The sequence below is a fragment of the Mytilus galloprovincialis genome, chromosome 10, assembly GCF_965363235.1.
Source record: "Mytilus galloprovincialis chromosome 10, xbMytGall1.hap1.1, whole genome shotgun sequence".
In the NCBI taxonomy this organism is placed as follows: Eukaryota; Metazoa; Mollusca; class Bivalvia; order Mytilida; family Mytilidae; genus Mytilus; species Mytilus galloprovincialis.
Window position 1 is genome coordinate 60,161,651 of NC_134847.1, and position 22,304 is coordinate 60,183,954.

Genomic DNA, 22,304 nt, shown 5'->3' on the forward strand with positions numbered 1-22,304 from the left:
TGATTTTGATCAGATAATTGGTGTAATACTCAATATAATTCTTGTTATACCAGCTCAACATGTCATTCAAATTAATCTGATTACCTCCCCTTAATATAACAACAGATCACATGTTTAGATGGCTTCTGTTTATTAGAATATGTGGACCTGACTGGCTCTTCACATGTGATATGAACCTTGTTTTATTTTGACTTGTCTAATCATGCTGATGCAACAGTATTTAAGAATATATTTTCCAAGTCCATTCAAGAGCTCTACAAAGCTCATGTTACTTATAATGTCCCACTCTTAATCAAACCTTGGAACAGTATGTCAATATATATGTTCCTGATCAAACTTACTTAGTTACTTACTATAGCAAAACTGAATCCTATTGCTGAGTCTGCAGTAGTTATTAATGTTAATCAGTTTATGTATGATTTGGGTGTGTACAGACCTCCACTGGTTAATTTGTCAATCAAAGTTAAATCTGATTAAAGTTTGTACTAATTGATATGGGAGGACATCTTGGTGCATGGTACAATGTGACATAAATAGGATAATCTTTCTGGCAGAGGACAAAGACTGTCAAACATTTCCTTGGTGTTTTATTAACTCTTCAAAAACTGACTTTAAGCAAATAGCATTTGCAGTTGATACCTGTTACTGAAGTATCTGTTGTAACATGATTTGTATTGATAAAGTAAAATTGATTGATTACTGTTAGCTTAATGTTCAATGCTTATGTCTGGAGGAGAATATCTATTACATATAGGACAACTCTAAGCTGTATAACTTATGTCAATTTGTCACTTATTATATCTGAAATAAAATATGTTTCTGAATAGATTATAGTATTAATAACTAAGGTACAGCCTAGAAAGTGAACTGCCTTGAAAGGCCCAAACCAAACTGAATACTTGCAGAATGCTCATCACAAGCTTGCTGCATGCAATCTTTATAAGTTTTTGACTACAAGAAGGTTGTTGCACTTTATTGATTATCTCTTATAAGAATATGACTAGACCTTTTTGAAAGGGTTTTAATTTTACCTACAACAATGTTACTGCTTTACTCTGCAAACTCTTATTCTATACAGATAATAAAAGCAGGATATTTCCCCTTAGTATTGTAGTCCAATTTTTTTTTTCATTTTTGCTCTGGTCCATATGTTTGATTTTCAGTTGTATAATTGTCATTTTTCGACAATATTAAGTTGAAACCAGACAGAATTTGTATATATATTTAAATATTATTGATCAGTTTATGGTAATGATCAATCATGGTGTAACATATTGTTTTAAAGTCTTTACTTCGTCATACTCCATTTTTGAAAAAAAAACTGTGTTTAGAACAATGCTTGCTTATTAAAATTCAGTACTATTATACATTTTATGATGGATTTGCATAATGCATTATGCATTATTTTGCACCTAGTTTTTGCATTACTGTAGATTTCTAACATGAGTAATTACATATTATCATAATTTATGTCAAAAAGTATTTATGGCGTCAGGGTAAAAATCTTTCTTTTTTTTATAAACCTGAATCCTTTTAAATGAATTGTAAAAAATAGAAAGAATGATGATGTCTGTACAAAAAGTGGATCAATTATTGTTCATAGCCAAATATTTTCTTATGGGTAAAAATTTCAAAAGACTGCTATATTTGGGATCACTTAGGATTTTTAACCACTATCAAATTTTTTACATCTTGAGTAAAAAAACAAGGAAAAATAAACAAACAAATTTAGACAGTACTCGGCTTTGGCTTCAGTAGTTTTGGGGGTAAGATATTGGACTAATAACATTACCTCATCCAGGTTATCAAAATTCTTTTCAATATATCTATTTTGTACAAATTTGACAAAATTTGGGATTACAAACTCCTGTATATGTAACTTTTACAGGTTCAATCACCACCTATAAAATATATGATTCATATAACAATAAGTGCGTACTGGAAAAATGTCTGTTTTAATTACTTTTGTTTTATTTGATCATGTTGATTGTTAAGATATTCCCTGTCATATTCTTAAGTAATAAATTTCCTGAGTTTGGACAACCGTATCATCACAGTTTAGATTCAACAACATGCAGAAAACATTAAATTTATTTAATACTTTGATTGTGGTTAATCACAATGGTTTCCGCCCCTAAGTTTCCCAATGGCATGTTACTTAACCTTTCCACCTATGGTTGTGAACAGATGTCGATTTTAACTTTACGATCGTGATATTTCAATAACTACAGGTATCAATTTGACTTGTTGAGGTACGGAAATGGTCTTTTAGTGATACCTGTATTGTTGACAAAAGACGTTATAAATCTGGTTACGTCTCCCAGGTTGTAAGTAGTCATATAAAAATCCAGAGTAAATTTATGTACTTGTTCATAATTGTTCATTGTAGTTTCTTGTTAAGACATAGGAACACCTCAAGTGTATCATAGAAATTTATTATATGTAATCCTGTAATAATATATTGTGGACTATTTACATAGGGGTCAAGCATACATAGCACCTACTGGTACGCCAAAAAAAGAAAAACTGCTCAAGTCAAAGTAATTAATTTTACGCAATGTAAACAGCTGTTTTAAATTAAAATATACTATTATTTGTCATAGTAAATAATACTATGTTGACCTTCTGCTGTACTGGTTTTAGACAATGCACGTTCTGATGTGATGATAGGACTAGCCTGCTCATATATAATTAAGATGGGATAATAATGTGAATTTATTTCATCACCATGAATGGCATATTTTAAATGCTTTAGATTCAGCATATTTTTTTGCTTTTTTGTTTTATGTAAATTACTGTATTTTTTCCATATTCAAGAGTTACCTCCCATTTCAATAGGAATTAATATTATATTATTAATATTTATGGGTCAAAACATGAAAATTGCATATTTTTTTTACTTTAAAAATGCAAAGTGCTGAAATATTCAAAATATCATACAGTTTTATAATCATTAAAAAAACGTACTGACTAGACAAATAGTTATTGCTAATGAAAAAACATGATTATTTGTAAATCATTTTTCTTACCTCACAACAATAACCAAGATATTTCTTAATTTTCATGCCATTTTTAAAATCAATTGCATAATGTATATATTTGTCTCTAATTGGATAGACATATTTACAGCAAACCATAAGTTAATTTTACTGGTACAATTACTTCATCATGAATACTAAAACTTTTATTTTCCTAACTATAACTTGGTTTTTATCGGGAAGAAATATTCAGACCTCCCAAATTATTGACTGTGAATCATGCAAACTTAGCACAGAGTTCCTCTATGTACAAACCTTTTCAAAAGTCATTTAGCACTTGCAGATATCTGAAAACAAAATAAACATGCTTCAAAGACTGAATTTTTATATTAAAAAAATGTCATTTTCACATTGAAATTTAAAACCAGACACTTGGCAAATACTAAATTGTAAAGAGACTTTTGACAATTGTGAATTTTTATAATGCAAACATTTAACACTTGCAGTACAGTAGAATTCGTTTGATGTTGGAGAAAATTTTAGTACAAATAAAGGCAGAAATTATTTGAAGATTTTGTTAAATAAAGACATGATTTATAGCACTACAAATTAGGCTGAAAACCATTTACTGAAGGGTTTATATTACATGGTTAACAAGTCCTATAAATTACATCACTTGAAAATGACAGAATAGAAAGAGAGATATAATTGTATAAAAGTAAATAAAGATTTGTTGGCAATCAATACCAAATCAAAGTATGTTGATTTAGATCTCATTATATATTGCTATGACTTCTTGGGATTTCTTTTTCTTCTCAACTTCGAATTTAAAACATGAAGGTACATTCTTACTAGCTTAGTTAAGATTTTATTGCATAAACTGTGGTTAACAGTACAATTCATTCTTTAGCAAAGCAGGTTTGGGCTTTTCTTTAGCTATTCTATTGCTAAGAGAATCTGTGTAGGTCCTTTTTTGTTTCATATGGCGTAAAATGTTTAATGGAACTTGTTTTTAAAACTTTTTGCTATCAGCAATGTTATTTTATTTCTATTGCCCTTGATACATTTTTTAAATAATCACTTTAACTTACTCAGGTGCACTTAAAAAACAATTAAAAATGTTCTTATAGTCCTTTAAACTACAGCTTGTACATCATGTCCAAATTATTGTAATGTAATTTTAATTGAGCATTTAAATGAAATTGAGATATAATCTAAATGCCCTTTTGGTCAAATGATTAAAAAATTTCATGATATGAAACCTTTTCGGCCTAAAAAAAAGGTTTTTGTGGTGCATTGGGTTATTTTTTTTGTGTTTTTTTGTGAATGCTCATGTTTTTTTTAAAGTTTGGTCAAAAGGGAAAGAAAACAAAAATCAAACTCACATTTTTCTTGAAAAATTACATTTTAATACTTATCAATTGTTGAAGACAGTCTGTTGATCTCTAAATGTGTTTTGGTTGGGTTGCTGTCATCTCCATTTTACAAAACTCAAAATCTTTTTATTTTAAATTGTATAATGATAATTTTATGTTTGAATTGAATCAAAAACTGTTTTGGTGTACAGATTATAGAAAAAGATAATTACACATAGGTGCACGAGTTGACATTGATTTTTGTTATAATTTATAGTATAAAAATACACATGTTACGAAAAATTTAAGAGGTTTTAAATACACAAAGAGTAAACAAACATGAGCCAGTTACAGGTTTAGATACAAATGGATGTATTTTTATAATTTATCACCTTTATAACATGATGATTATATTTCAAATTTGTTAGGTATAGACTCCTCAAAGGTTGTACATCCATATAAAGTATCCTATATCGGTATTTAGATGTATTCAGTGGCAGTTTTATTTTTGTCCTAATCCTGTATCATTGGAATGATTTATTTCATTAGTTTGACACCTTGTTCATCGAACACTCTATAGCATTTATGTTATGACTGAATATGAGATTCGCTGACATGAAGTTAATACTTTGTATAGGTGTTAAAGTAATTCATACTAGGCGTTTGATATAAAACACTTTATTTCAAAAGTTTTGTCAAAAAGTACAATGAAATATTTGCTAAGCAAACAACCTTCTTTGCTTGATCTCTATGTTGTTTCGTAGCCCAGAGAGGAATCCAATTTGTAATGTTTGATTTTTATCTTTAGATTGTTTGAAATTGTATTTTAAATAAATAGAAATCATTAGATATATTGAATGAGTATACATGTACATGTAAAATTCATATTTACCACTGGGTTTCAGATGTTTAGAAAAATTGACGAATTTGTTAAACATCATATCATGTTTTGAGTGACATGCAGTCTGCTGCATACAGACCCATGTCATTGACATTATCATATCGATTGAGAAATATTAAATTTCTACATAAGAATAATAGGGATTAGTAATTCTAAAGATAAATAATGCAAACAGTTGTTAACACAATAATACATATTTGTGAACATTTCTGTATAGAATAGGTTTTAATTCTGAAAAAAAATCTGTATATTAATAATTTACCTAGTAAAATCATAACAAACAACAATTTTTAAGTGATCTTTAGAAAGAAGCAACAAAAATGTTGAAGGAATATTTAATTTTCTACTAAAAGGGAAAAAATTGATGGAACACTAAAAAAGAACAGGCTAAATTACAGAGTCAGAACTTGATAAAATGTATAAGCATTTGCCTATAGATGAAGACTATATATGGTTTGGTCTCTTGAAGTCTTTTTTTATTTATTTGATTTGTTGGCTTGGTGCCTTATTAATGTATACCTGTCTACACCTCAATTTATCCAATCAAATAAAAGTTCATTGTAAAATGTAAATACCCAATTGAATATGCTTAACTAAAATTCAAAAAAAAAAAAAATTAATTAAGAGGGGTGAAAGATACTGGTGAAGGACATTCAACTCATAGATAGGAAATAAACTGACAAAGCCAAGGCTAAAAAAGAAAAAGACTAACTGACAAATAAAAGTACACAAAAGACATTTACATAGAAAAAAACTGATGGTGATCTCAGGTGCTACGGAAGGGTAAGCAGATCCTGCTGTTTATCAAAAAGCGTCATTACTGTACCATCATTTTATAAATTGAATGAAAAAAGTAAAAATCAGAAAAAATATCACAAAAATCTGAAATTGTTTTGAAAAAGCAATCAAAATTTATATAATTAACATATAATTTATTTCATTGCAGGATCTCTACAAGAAAGAAATGGAAGGACTGATTCTACTGTTTATACTAGGAGCATCTCTTGTAGCATTCCGATTCATGTTCATGGGAAACAAGACTCCAGAATTTGCTCCGTCAGACAATCCAGCTGCTGATTCCAATAATTCTCTAGCAAAGTTTCTGACATTTACTCTACTTCCTGTGTATAACTTCTGGATTTTGTTATGTCCAAGAGTTCTCAGTTTTGATTGGTCAATGGAAGCCATTCCTTTAGTTGAAAAAATTTTAGATGCACGCAATTCTTTAACACTTTTATTTTATACAATTTTAGGATATTTTTCAATTTGTTTATTAAAACATATACATAGGCCAAGATTAAAGAAATATACACCCCATCTAAATGGGAATGGTATAGCACATCATTATAGTCATTCTACAAAACAAGTGATTCCAAAAATTTATAAAACGAGAAGGAGTTCAAATAGTTCAACGGACAGTGAAGAAGAAACAATAGCAGTAATGAAATATAGTTTACAAGATATTTCAATCATTTCATTATCAATTCTCATTTTTCCATTCATTCCAGCTACAAATATATTTTTCTACGTTGGATTTGTGATTGCCGAGCGAGTGCTTTATATTCCTAGTATGGGATTTTGTTTATTAGTTGCTTATGGTGCTTATTTATTATACAGAAAATATTTTAATGATGTGTGGAAGAAACAGTGTGTTATAGTATGTGTGGCGCTTACAATTTTATTAATGTCCGGACGAACAGTTCTTCGTAACGATGTATGGGACAATGAGGAAAATTTGTACAAATCTGGAATTCAAATTAATCCTGCTAAAGGTAAATACTTTACCATCTCAGAATATAAAGATGGAGATAATAGTTTTCAATGGTTACCTCACTAGATAAGTTTATGACAGAATTTTTTTAAAAGTTAAGAATTATTAATTGAATTGAAGCTTCAACAGCCAATGGTTAGCTACTGTAACATGTATTTATACAATTACTACATGTATTATGAGTAGAAAATTAAATTTAGTATCTTCTGTTTCATGAAAACACCCAACAAGATAAAGTTGAAGGAAGGGAATAAAAGTGAAAAATGTATTCATAAAATAACAGTTGTCTTAATTTTGAAAAACCATATTGCTGCTTTAATTAACCTCATTGTTAACTTTCATCTTTAAAAAAACAAAAAAACAAAAATTCAGGTGATACAAAAACTACGAGAAAAAAATCATGCAGATAGTTTGTGTAGACAGGGGCAACAACCTATCTATACCTGTAAACTTATCATCTAAGTTATTTTATCTTTCTAATGGGAAATTGACCAGTGTTTTAGCGACCAGTGAATTTTATAATTACTTGAGATAGAGTTGTCACTTACACAGAATAAATACTCCATTAAATATCATTTACTTTTCCATGCTAGTTCTCATCAGACTAGATATAAAAGTGGAATTTGGAATGTGTATATATTATAAAAAATTATAAATGAAAGTTGCCATGATATTAATAATATCTTTTGCTCAATTTAAATTTTGTTGCATAACACATTCCTTTAGAATTGAGAGCTTAAAGATTGTAGGTTATTTTTGTGCAGTAGTTGGACTAAACAAAGACAACACACTTCACATTTTAAAAAGTTCTCTAGTCATTGCACATTTTACTGTAGCAACAGGGAATGACTTACTGATTAAATAGAAATGAACCCCCAGAACATGTGGGACAATTTCACTTTTTTTACAAGTCCTGTGCTTATTTCGTGAACTTTTTAAATTGCAAAATATGAAAATATAAGAATTTTAAACATTCTGTGAAATGTTTGAGATAACAATTTTCTGCAGTCCTAAATTTTTTCATGGTTATGGAATGCAAAACACTTTTTCAGCAGAATTTTTAGTAAATGATTTACAAATATGATGAAACAACAAGATGAACCATTTTTCAATTATCTACATCTCCCAAGAGATAACCTATAAAAAATATCTAATCGTTTAACAAGCATTGCACACAACCCAAATTTAGTACAAGTATTAATATTGTGATGAAATTTAGAATTATATAGAACTATATGTATCTATATATGGACAGCATACCAGGTTAGATAGAATTAAGCTGAAAATATTCTCTCCATCATCTTCTTTTTTTTTTAATTTTAAAAATTTTAAACTCTGGTGAGATTTTTACGGTTTATAAAAATTAACCAAAACAATGTAATATATGTACATAATGTAGATAATTTTAATAAATTTGTGTACTTAAGCATATTTGTAGCAATTTATATATTTATGAAATTCACAAAAGGTTAAAAATAACATTATTTCCATGAAAACAAAATAAATGTAAAGTCCTTAGGATATCAGTTGTTTAATTAGAAGATAATTTTATTAAAAATTGACAACTGAATAAATATAGATATGAAGAGTTATCTCCCATATATAGATAAAACCATTTTATCAGTTAAGAATAGATTATTAGATTTCAAATGCATGATAACTGCTAGTGTACAAATATTTTGATCTTCCTTTCCGTTTGAAAAATAAAATTAAAAGTTTTTTGTTGAAGATCCCATGATGCACATTTTTGAAAAGATTATTTTATGTTTAAAAAGTGTAAATTAGATAAAATAGTGAAAGGAAATGCAGAATTGTTGCATAAAACGGACAACTGAAACCAATTAAAAAGTGATTAATTTTGCATTATTTTGAAAGTGTTTACAATAATTATTCTAATGGTTTCATTGTAGACAAATAAATCAGATACCACATTTAAATGTCACGATTTAAAAGCTTTCAGCATGCATACTTGTTGCAATTTTACATGTATCAGGGTATTTTGTATCATTTAAGTTGGTATACAAATTATTTTTTTAAACTTCTTTTACTGTGTCAAAAATAAAACTGATACAGTTAATGTAAATTTTAATACCTGTTCTACCTATCTTTATTTATTATTAACAAAGGAAAGGCAAGAAAACCAAATTTTTTGCAAAGTTGTAAAAAAAAAAATTGCAAATTAAATTTTAATGTAAATTTAAATATGGATCTCTTGCATTGTGATATATTGAAAAATTATCCAAATTTAAACAGATACACATGTATATATATACTTATCAGTATCATATTTTACATAATATCAAATTACATGTACGTGTTTAAAAATATATTCACATTAATCATTTGATCAAAAGTACACCTTACATCTATTAAATATGATAAATTGCATCAGACCTTTTCTCACTGTTACACCAGTTCTTATAACTGTAATCATTCAGCTTATCAAACTTTTTTGAAGAAAGCACCTAAATAATGTCATGGTAATTGTAAAGAAAAATACTCAAAATTTACAGTCATAGGGCAAAGAAAGTTATTTGTTTGGCTATGACACATTTTTCTGAATATACATGTCCATTATCACTGTACTAGTATACATACTTTTTAAGGGGCCAGCTGAAGGACGCCTCCGGGTGCGGGAGTTTCTTGCTACATTGAAGACCCATTGGTGGCCTTCGGATTTTGTCTACTCTATGGTCGGGTTGTTGTCGCTTTGACACATTCCCCATTTCCTTTCTCAATTTTATGAATTATTTTCCACTGGACATTAAACATTCAACATTCAAACAATCAAACTAGAATATCTCAGTGTTTTCTTTTGTGACTCTATTTTATTTTATTTTTCAGCCTGGGCAAACCTAGCTAATGTATGGAATCAACAAGGAAAACTTACATCAGCAGAATATGCCTACAAGAAAGCCCTGACATACAGAGGCAACATGGCCGACACTCATTATAACCTGTAAGTCAACTGATGATAAATATCTGGACTAAACTTTAGGACTTTATTATTTACAGGGTCTAAATATATTGTTATAGTCACTAAATGTATAGCCAGTTCTTAGTTGTTTTAGCTTTTACAATAACTAAATTTATACCCAATTTTTAGTGGTTTCAACTTAAAGGTAGCCCTTGTAATACAGTGTTCATGCTAACACAAACAGCCAGCATACTTTTAAACCTTTGGTGGTAACCTGATTATAAAATGATAGATTATTACTGTCTTATGTCAAATCTTAAAGAGGTATATGTTAGGTTTTTTAAGAAATTTGACAATAAACAAGCATTATTATGTAAAAAATAGTTCGACATATGTTGAAAATAAGGAGAGTTTTTTGAATATTTCATTTAAACATTTGTCATTTTGGGTCCTTTCATATCTGACTATGTGGTATGGGCATTGTTGAAGGCCATACAGTGACCTATAGCTGTTAATTTCTGTGTCATCAAGTCTCTTGTGAAGAGTTGTCTCATTGGCAATCATACCACATCTTTTTTTATTGATGTTGCATTGGAAATAATACATCATGTATTATTTCCAATGCAACAATGTATTATTTCCAATGCAACAACTACCCATAAAGATGTTAACAATTAAAGGTTACTTTTAAACTCTAAAAAAGCCATACCATGTCGCAAGCTATAGAGAGCCCTAGTATGACAAACTTTACAGGAACAAAACAATGGTTATGATTTAAAATACAATGTACAACAATGAAAAACAAATTGTATGGCAGACAAAGAGCAACGACAAGTACAAGGATATACTCATATCTGTATATTGAACAAAAGATGATTAACTGTATTCTTAAACACCTGTTTTGTACAATCAGTGTTCAATTATAGGTTACTATAAATTGTATGTCTGCTTTTCAGGGGAATACTTTATCAAGATACTAAAAGATATGATGAGGCTATTGAAAGTTATTCAAGAGCTATTTCTTATAGACCTAAGCTTTCTAGTAAGTATCATATAAAAATACACTTCCTAGTTAGCAATAAATACATAACATGTCCAAGTGACTAAGTCGGGCTGGTGGTTATGTCTAAATGTTTAACCAATGTCTGTTATTTTGGCATTCTAAAATCAAATGATTGTGTCTATTTACATTTAAACTGGAAAAGTTATGGAATAATCCAACTTGTATTGCCAATAATAGTTCAGATTTGTAAATCAGTTTATTTCCTTTGAATTAAAAAAGGCATTTGCAATGATTTTGGATGTTAAATTCCTTCATGCTTATTATTTTAATGTCTTTTTAACATGATTAATGAAATGTAAAATAATAGAAAACAAAATTTGAAAATTGTGGCTAATGGGAGATAACTCTGGTTTATTTTTTATTTGTATTTCAGTGGCACATTTAAATCTTGGAATCCTGTATGCAAACAAAGGGAAATATGAAGAGGCAGAAAAGGTAGTTTTGTTTGTCTATAATGTTTTGATTTTGAAAAAATATACAATAAAACTACTTGGGATATGTATTGGTGTAAAAGTATGATCTAAATATATATATACTTTGCTTCACTTAAAACATGAAATCAAATCAAAACAGTGTGAACAGTGTAGAAACTTATACTGAAGACAAAAGATAAGAACAAACCTTCCACTGAGTCTTTTTGAGACTTAGTCATATTTACAAGAACCCAAGACAACAAACCACCCCTTTATGAGAAATAAAATAAAAACGATCACAAATTAACTAAAATTGAAATTTCTCCACATTTTCATTTTCCTAAAGTGTAAAGATGTACAGTTGGCATAAAAATAAGATATGATATACTTGAACATGATACAAATACCCAAAAAATCAAAGGACAAGGATGTATACAACTTCAACAATGAACAAAACCTATATATCACATACTGTGGATTAATTATTATTTATTGGCTTCCAATTTTCGTGGATTTTGTGATAACCCAGGAACGTCCAACAAATCACATATTTTGTATAGGAATTTATGCAGAGTTTTGAAAAACCACGAATCAAATATCCACGAAAATGCAAGTTGTTCTCAATCCACGAAAATAAATGGTACCCTCGAGACGAAAAATAAATGATTCTACAGTAGTAAGCTATAGAAGGTCCAAGATAATTCAATATAAAATATTACTACAGAAAAGAACTGTCTGATTTCAGCTTATAATATCAAAAAAAAATAACATTACAACATAAGGCAACCAATGAAAACCACTGGACTACAGGCATTGGACAAATACATATAGATTATACTGCAGGGTTAAAACTTGTGAGGTTTATTTTGATATCATTGCAATCCTTTTAAATTTAAATCAGATAAAACAGTATTTGCAGATATTTTTGCTTTTTTATTCAGGTTTATAAACACTGTGCTGATTTAGATACATCAGGGTTAAAAGACCCTCGTCTCCATGCCAACACCAAGATCTCAGCTCTTTACAATTTGGGGCGAATGTATGCTGAAATTAACAGATATCAAGAAGCTATTGATACCTACAAAGAGGCCCTAAAGAGGAGACCTAGTCATTATGCTCCACAAAGTATTTATAATATGATGGGTATGTACTAAAATGTTTGCTAAAGGCACCTTCCTCCATACAAATACAAATACTGTGGCAAAGTAACTACAAAAATGAAGGTGAAATTCTAAATGCACAAAGCTCCTTGTTGTATTATATATAAACATATCACTTTGATAATGTCTAAACAAGTGACAACTTTATGACTGATCCATTTATAAGAACATCAGTGAAAAACACATTTTATATTCTTTAGTACTCTGAATATCAGCACATCAATGTAAATTGGCAAATTTTAGTTCACTCTAGGTGGCCGAGTGGTCTAGAGCAATGGAAACAGTGTTGTCTCTATATCCAAACAGCATGGGTTCGAATACCAGCAAAAGAAAAACAAAAATTAGATTCTGAATATTTGCAGATTTAACATATCATTTTGTATATGTAACACTAATCTAATAACTGCACCTTTTAAAACAAAATGAAACATTTACAGTCATTCTCTTTCACTAATCTAAAAAAGGATAATTTAAATTATTGTTCTGTCCATCTTTTGACATACCTTAATTATTAGTGGTTTGGAAAATATTGTCGTTTTTTTATTAATTTTTATCAGAAAATATTTGTTCACAAAAATATACTTACATTGTACCAACAATACAACTTATGCTTACAAAGGATATGTAATTGAAAATAAAGAAAGTTTGGAAGTGTATATAGGAGTGAGACACAAAACAAATATAAAATAACCTTCAAGTGATTGTTGAATTGAGATTTGTGCTATGATTGGTAAGGGATAACATGTATAAACATTCATAACACAAAACTGAATTAAATTTGTTTAAAAGTAAAGAATTCAGCTTATTTTATGTTTTCATAATCATTTAAGGTGAAGTTTACACAAAATTAGGAAAATTATCAGAAGCAGAACATTGGTATAGAGAAGCCTTGAAATCTAAACCAGACCATATACCTGCTCACCTTACGATGGCCAAACTCTATCATAAACAGGTAAATATACTTTGTTAAAATTAGACACATAGTTAAAGAGTATAAGTTAGATTTAGCAAGACTGAAAATGATTTTCTTCCAAGTTCATGTCAGTCCATTTCTTTTTCTTTAAAATATTTGACACATCATTGTCATTCTACAGTGCAAAGATGTTCTATTATCCATATGTGGGTTATGCCTATAGTGGTGCTAGGGCTACGGACGTCTTGACCTTGAAGTGACACGTGAAAGACCATTCACTAAAGTTTTATTCCTATTACTTTGACTTTGCCAAGTGTTTGTAGCAAATTTGTTCACTGAATTTATTAACCTTATCTCTTCATTTCCATTTTGTTCATTCATTTATATTTTTTTATGAATAAATCCGCACAATTTAAAACAAATTTCACAGTATCCAAGAAGCTTGGATTTTTTAAGAAGGGGAATAACTCTTCTTCTAAAAATATAAAATATTTTAGAATTAAAAAATGTTGTGAAGAAAATGTAATTCTAAGATATGGTTGAAAATATGAATACAATTTTTTTTTCATTGCAGAACAAAAATACAGATGCAGAAGAATGGTTTAAGAAAGCTAAAGATGTCAGTCCAGATGACCCCTCAGTTGACCATCATTATGGTAAATATGTGTATTGATTATACACCAACCCCCCAACCTGGAATCTAGGACTTGTGGCTGCATTCCATTCTCCTTTTGTGCTCATCATTTTGTCCATTCAAACTTTTTGATACATTTTTATGAGAAACTACTGAACAGAAAGATCTTCATTTTAAGCCACCTGCATAAACAGTGAGAAGTTAATCTGTGATTAGACTTTTTTTCATATACTTTGAATTACAAGTAGGGGTATGTGTTGCATTAGAATGTGTACATTCTTGTTTGATGTAAAAATATGTTTTTTTATTGAAATGAAAATCATAAAAAATGAGGAAAACGCTGTTTTAAAGTATGAATTTCATTCGAAATTGTCATACTTTAGGGACCCTAAAAGTTTAACTCAATTGTAATTGTTTAAGCAATGTAATATAAATGAAAACAGATAAAAACAAAATGCTGTTTTGATAGGAGAGATAATTATGCGAAATTAATTTTTATGTCTCTGTGATATTTACAGCTCATTTTCTGAGTGAGACAGGGAGACTAAATGAAGCAGCTCAGCTCTATGAACAAGCCATCATCAAATCTCCACAAGATTTTGAACTAGTCTTCAATGCTGCTAATACATTAAGGTAAAACATATAATCTATAAAATGGATAATGATAATGTGAAATGTTTTATAGAGACAACAACCCAACCAAAAAGAAGAAAACAGCCAAAGCGGCCACCAATGGGTCTTCAACAAGATCCCTGATACGGAGGTGTGTTGATGCTGTTTATGAAAGTTATATCATATTCCACCTATTAAATGGGCAGGCTCAATTATACTAAATATGCCTGAAGTATTTGTTGCTGGACATTAAACAGCCATCACTAGTTGAAGTGGTTGTTAAATGATTTTCAGTCAGGAATCTGATCTGCCAAATGTTCCTTCTGATTCAATATACCAGTTATGTACAGGTGTGACATTTTGCTCCATGTTGAGGTCTTACTGTGTAGAGTAGATGTAGAGTAGCAATTAAACTACCTTTCCTTTGTTTTTTATGGTTTTTTGTAGTGCAAGTATCTGTTTGTTGTTAGGATGCATGTCCACTTGTATTTTTGTTTGTCTGATGAGTTAAGCCTTTTTCAACTGATTTTTATAGTTCGTTCTTATGTTGTAGTGTTATACCACTGTCCCAGGTAAGTGGGAGGGTTGGGATCCAGCTAACATGTTTAACCCCACACATTCTGTATGTATATGCCTGTCCCATGTCAGGAGACTGTAATTTAGTGGTTGTCATTTGTTTATGTGTTACATATTGTTTTTCATACAATTTTTGTACATTAATTAGGCTGTTAGTTTTCTCGTTTGAAATGTTTTACATTGTCATTTGGGGGCCTTTATAGCTGACTATGCGGTATGGGCTTTGCTCATTGTTGAAGGTCTTACGGTGACCTATAGTTGATTATTTCTGTGTTATTTTGGTCTCTTGGGGATAGTTGTCTTATTGACAATCATACAACAACATCTTTTTTTTATAAATTAATACACCGTCCATATTTCATCTTAACCTGTAAATGTATATCTGATTTTAGTTGAACTAAAACATTATTTATTATTTCAGACAAGTTGGAAATAATGAAAGATCAGAACAACTGTATAAGAGAGCAACATCTATAAAACCTAATGTAAGTAAAAAGGGAGATAATTCTCTGTGTGATCATATTTATTCATTCTTGATATCTTCTTTATTGATTGAAAATGTGTTTTATGTTGTTAATTTGCAATAATTTGAGAGAACTTATATTAATAATTGTATCTAAATTTTAAAATCTTGCTTCTGATGACTTAATTGAGATTAAGTTAAATATTGACTACCCATATTTTTCTTTCACCATTTATGAGTACATTGTAATGATCATTGATTAATTGGAAAATGGTAGTTTTTGTTGTTTCCCTGCAATAATGTCCAAGCAATGCATTTGAAATTTTTATATGTTTTACTGCTGAAAAATGGATTTCTAGTTTGATTTTAACAAATATAACTTTTGCTTTTCAAGAGTTATAGCTGTTAACTGCTTTAATGATAATACTTATAAATGATAAATGGAAAATGGAAATCTGTATATCTTCAGTGTTTATTATTTAGAGTGTATTTGTATATTTTACAGAGTGCTACAGCTCATATGAACCTTGGTGCCATGTATCATATCAACAATAAACTCAAAGAGGCTGAAGCCAGTTATCTACGAGCCTTAGAACTTAAACCTGATGATGTCACAACACAACAAAATCTCGTCAAACTACGAAATTTGATGTCAAAATCATAAGACTAATGGAGACATCAGCTGTTAGTCTCTAAGGTGTAAAGTCAAATGGAATAATGTCACAACATAATTGAACTAATCAATTGTTATTAAGCTATTTTATCTGATGGTTAGGTCACCAAATAATGTGAAGATTTGCAGGATATTCAACAAGCTGTTGCCTTGTAGCCTTAAAATTAAATTTTACAAAGTGAGATTTTTTTTTTAGAAATTGACTAATTATATCATGAAACAAAGAATTTTATCAGATTATCAAAGAGATGAATTTAACTTTTTCACATCAGAGAGCAATTCTTGTAAATTTGTATTTTGATACAGACCTTTACATAAGAAGATTACCCATAGTAAAAGATTTGCATGACATCAGTGTTTATTAAAGATTTAATTTTATTCTCTCGTGGTGATTCAGTCGGTTTCATTATAATTTTTAGCATATTAGAAAGTCATTTAGGGTTCATCTGTTGATATGTGTATAAATGCATCATAGTTATATCCAATCCATCTTCATTTATAAATGTAAAGCTTGCTTAAAGTGAGCAGTTGTAAAACAAATGTGCTTTATTATATATTATAATATATATAAAAATATATGCTTAGCATGTGTAATCATTTTTGTTATTATATAAATTATTTTTATTGATAAAGGGAGGTTATGCACACAATAAGGGGAGGTTATTATAATGTAGTTTGTTTCTAGTCAAATAAGAACTATATCTCATGCATGTGGTAGAATGCTCAAATTTTCTGATTCAAGAAAACAAATAAAACCATTTTAACCAGATCTTTCTTTAATGTTTAGTTCAAGGATTGATCAAATTCATTTTAAATGATTAGAAAACTTAAAAACTGAACAATTTATGAGGTATACACGTTATTGATATACAATATATAGAAAACTACAATTGATGATGTATGAATAATATGATTGATACACAACGGGAAAGTTTGAATCAGAACAAGAAGAAACAAGATTACTTAATTATAATAAAAGGCATAACAAACATTTATGTCATTCACCACATTTTTTTTTATCTTTGGTGAATGATCGATCATCTGATCGCATTATTAAGGAGGCTCGTGGGTACAAAAATTTCAGTGAAAAATTAAACATTTGTTTTTTCATTACAAATTTTATTTATTACACTATCAGTTATTACTTTATGATATGGTACAAAAATCAACCAAAAAAATCAATTCGGTTTGGCCCCAGATAACTTTTTAAATGTTTATATCATTGAAAAAGCTCCAAATTATCTCCCTTTGGTGCAAAAATGCCATTTTTTCGCATCAAAATTGAAATATCTTTTTTAACTCATCGGTGACCTAAATTTTTTATTATTATTTTCAAATAAGCTTTACATAAACTAAATAGTTGTAAAATTTTAGCGATTTCTGTAATTTAGTTCTTTTTTTATTTCTATATTACCTCTATTTCTCCTATTAGTTCAACAGAAAAAAAGGACATTAACAAAAATGTATGCTTCTTTCGGAGGCAGTCTGTGAGCTTAAATGAACAGTGACCCCATTTTTTTATTTCATTTTTCTATTAAGTATATGATAAAGTTAATTTATAAAAAAAAATATAGGTAAATCCTATAGTAGAACAAAAAAAAGATTTATACCCGCGAGCCCCCTTAAATTAATTTATATAGAGACTTAATTATTTTTTTGAGGAATGGGGAGATTTGTTTGGCAAGTCTTATTTTTTTTTATAATATATGTTACTGGTACTTTTACGCAAGGTGATTTTCATTATGGAGTTCTTATTTTACTCATTTTGGATGAAGAATATCAATTGAACAATGATATTTCTATGTTTTATGTAGTTGTGTAATTGTTTGTTATGTTGTAGAATGAATTGGAATAACTGGCTGTATATGTATCAGCAGTATTTGTGTCATATTTATGTAGCCTCATTAATTAGTCAGTGTCTCTGCTTCTAAAGCTAGTCAGAGTAAAAATTGTACATTGTATTTAAATCGCTGCATGGTTGAAATTCATAATTCTGAGTTCAAATTTATTTTTTTTTAACTACATGCAACACAGATATGGTTATTTAGAATAAGATGATATTTTTTAGGGTCTTTTCAAAAAAGAAATAATGTAAAAAAGTATCTTTGATATTCCAGAAGATGCAATTGTAGAATATTTTTGTGTTTTATTTTTCTCACTATTTTGGAATGAAAAGTTGTGATAATGATTCTGCTTAGTGGTCTTAGTTTCTAACCTTCTGCATTATTTGGTCTCTGGTGGAGAGTTGTCTCATTGACAATCATACCACATCTTCTTATTTTCGTATTAGTGTAATATGGGTAGCTGCCTCATTTGCAATCATGCTGCACTTTTTTTTTATGAAAGTGCTTGTTAGAGGGTGGAGACTTTATTTACAATATTCTTTATTCTGGTATCATCCAGTGCAATGTGTTTGACATTCTTAAGGCAGTGATTGAGAGGGGACCACTGAACTTAATTCTATTTTTGTATTTTATATTATACACCTTATGAACAAACATTCCAGAACTTTTTTGATAAATTTGAATTTAAAACAATATTGTTATTATTTATATTTTTAAATTCCACAATCCATAATTTTGCATTTAGATTCCATTATGATTTGCTTGTTAATATATATTATTAGTTATATAGTTTAAATTTTCTGAAATCCTTACTTTAATAGCAGAAAATACTTCTGCACTTCAAAGATAATAAAAAAAAGTGTAATTTTAATAAATGCAAAAATGAACTAGTCATGATAGTGATGAAATTAATTTCTTCAACTTAAAATCTGAGAACTTGCATTCTCAAGCTATTATTTTTTTTATACAATAGCCTTCGAAAATTTGTTATTTGTACATATCAATCATTCCTTTGTTTGTATTGAGTACTTTGTAAAAGTTTTAAAGAAATTTCCATGTGAATTTGGATCAAACCAATACATATTTCATTGTATTTGCCTAATTTTAACTATGTTTAATAGATACTTAATTGATATTAAGGGATAGAAATCTTGATCTTCATACTAGCAATACTGGTAGTTATTCTATTTCAACCTGATATCTATTCTTTTTAGTGAAGTAGCTTTATAATCTTGACCTTTATACTAGCAATACTGGTAGTTATTCCTTTTTTAAGCAATATCTCTTCTTTTTAATGATGTAGCTTTATAATCTTTAATGATAGTTATTCCTTTTTCAAGCAATATCTCTTCTTTTTAATGAAGTAGCTTTATAATCAATACTGGTAGTTATTCATTTTTCAAGCAATATCTCTTCTTCTTAATGAAGTAGCTTTATAATCTTGATCTTCATACTAGCAATACTGGTAGTTATTCTATTTTAAGCAATTTGTCTTCTTATTAGTGAAGTAGCTTTATAATCTTGACTTCATACTAGCAATACTGGTAGTTATTCTATTTCAAGCCATATCTCTTCTTTTAGTAAAGTAGTTCTTTATCATTTAGATATTAAGAAATTGAAATCTTGATCTTCATACTAGCAATACTGGTAGTTATTCTATTTCAAGCAATATGTCTTCTTTTTAGTGACATGGCTTTATAATCTTGATCTTCATATTAGCAATACTGGTAGTTATTCTATTTCAAGCAATATCTCTTCTTTTAGTGAAGTAGTTTAATAATTTTGATCTTTATCATTTAGCAATGTATTTTCAATAATTGAATTATTAGACTTCTTGATCTTGATATTTTTATTGATACAAGTTTTTGATGATTGAATTGTTGAAATGTTGATCTTTATATATTTAGCAATATCTTTCTTTGTTATATTGTTTTTGTTTTTTGAATACATTGATTTATTTTACATTTTTTGTGAATTGTTAATGCTCATTTTGTTAAATATGATGAATAAAGTTGTTAAGAAATGCAAGTTGATGTTATTTCTCAACCAAGAGAGCCATGAAAGAAAATACCACATTATATTATATGTGTCTAAAGCTCTTTTGTGGATTTTTCTCCAACAAGAATGACCAAATCTTAACATATGAAAGACAGGGATGTTTACATACAACATCTTCTTTTTTAGCTCACCTGGCCCGAAGGGCCAAGTGAGCTTTTCTCACCACTTGGCGTCCGTCGTCCGTCGTCGTCGTCCGGCGTCGTCCGTTGTCGTCGTCGTTAACAATTTACATTTTGAACTTCTTCTAGAGAACCACTGAATGGAATAGAACCAAACATGGCATGAATGTTCCTTATGAGGTGCTGACCAAGTGTTGTTACTTTGTAGCCGATCCATCATCCAAGATGGCCGCCAGCGGGGGACTTAGTTTAACATAGGACGCTATGGGAAATGCATACAAATGACTTCTTTTAGAGAACCACTGAATGGAATGAAACCAAACATGGCATGAATGTTCCTTATGAGGTGCTGACCAAGTGTTGTTACTTTGTTGCCGATCCATCATCCAAGATGGCCGCCAGCCGGGGACTTAGTTTAACATAGGACCCTATGGGAAATGCATACAAATGACTTCTTTTAGAGAACCACTGAATGGAATAAAACCAAACATAGCATGAATTATCCTTATGGGGTGCTGACCAAGTGTTGTTACTTTGTAGCCGATCCATCATCCAAGATGGCCGCCAGTGGGGGACTTAGTTTAACATAGGACCCTATGGGAAATGCATACAAATGACTTCTTTTAGAGAACCACTGAATGGAATGAAACCAAACATGGCATGAATGTTCCTTATGAGGTGCTGACCAAGTGTTGTTACTTTGTTGCTGATCCATCATCCAAGATGGCCACCAGCCGGGGACTTAGTTTAACATAGGACCCTATGGGAAATGCATACAAATGACTTCTTTTAGAGAACCACTGAATGGAATAAAACCAAACATAGCATGAATGTTCCTTATGGGGTGCTGACCAAGTGTTGTTACTTTGTAGCCGATCCATCATCCAAGATGGCCACCAGCGGGGGACTTAGTTTAACATAGGACCCTATGGGAAATGCATACAAATGACTTCTTCTAGAGAACCACTGAATGGAATTAAACCAAACATAGCATGAATGTTCCTTATGGAGTGCTGACCAAGTGTTGTTACTTTGTAGCTGATCCATTATCCAAGATGGCCACCAGCGGGGGACTTAGTTTAACATAGGACCCTATTGGAAATGCATACAAATCACTTCTCCTAGTGAACCACTGAATGGAATGAAACCAAACATGGCATGAATGTTCCTTATGTGATGCTGACCAGGTGTTGTTACTTTGTAGCCGATCCATCATCCAAGATGGCCGCCAGCGTGGGACTTAGTTTAACATAGGACCCTATGGGAAATGCATACAAATGACTTCTTTTAGAGAACCACTGAATGGAATGAAATCAAACATGGCATGAATGTTCCTAATGTGGTGCTGACCAAGTGTTGTTACTTTGTAGCCGATCCATTATCCAAGATTGCCGCCAGCAGGGGACTTAGTTTAACATAGGACCCTATGGGAAATGCATACAAATGACTTCTTTTAGAGAACCACTGAATGGAATAAAACCAAACATTGCATGAATGTTCCTTATGAGGTGCTGACCAAGTGTTGTTACTTTGTAGCCGATCCATCATCCAAGATGGCCGCCAGCAGGGGACTTAGTTTAACATAGGACCCTATGGGAAATGCATACAAATGACTTCTTTTAGAGAACCACTGAATGGAATAAAACCAAACATGGCATGAATGTTCCTTATGAGGTGCTGACCAAGTGTTGTTACTTTGTAGCCGATCCGTCATCCAAGATGGCCGCCAGTGGGGGACTTTTGAATGAAATTAAACATGTTCCTTTCCTTATAAATGAGGTTGTGTTGTCACTTTTAGCCAAATTTTATATTTTTTTATATGATTTCAAAAACCCAAGTAGAATCAGGTGAGCG

General features: G+C 29.9%; 1 protein-coding gene across 1 annotated transcript in view; it reads left to right on the forward strand.

The window, feature by feature from the left end:
* LOC143048008 (protein O-mannosyl-transferase TMTC2-like) overlaps window positions 1-20,301 on the forward strand; it is a 38,168-nt gene extending 17,867 nt beyond the window's left edge. The window contains exons 3-12 of the mRNA XM_076221425.1: window positions 6,181-7,006; window positions 9,850-9,964; window positions 10,879-10,964; window positions 11,359-11,420; window positions 12,340-12,541; window positions 13,389-13,510; window positions 14,046-14,127; window positions 14,624-14,738; window positions 15,715-15,778; window positions 16,262-20,301. Of these exons, the coding sequence (XP_076077540.1) occupies window positions 6,181-7,006; window positions 9,850-9,964; window positions 10,879-10,964; window positions 11,359-11,420; window positions 12,340-12,541; window positions 13,389-13,510; window positions 14,046-14,127; window positions 14,624-14,738; window positions 15,715-15,778; window positions 16,262-16,420 (1,833 nt within the window). The 3' untranslated portion in view covers window positions 16,421-20,301. The remainder of the gene's footprint in view (window positions 1-6,180; window positions 7,007-9,849; window positions 9,965-10,878; window positions 10,965-11,358; window positions 11,421-12,339; window positions 12,542-13,388; window positions 13,511-14,045; window positions 14,128-14,623; window positions 14,739-15,714; window positions 15,779-16,261) is intronic.
* The last annotated feature ends 2,003 nt before the right edge of the window (window positions 20,302-22,304 follow it).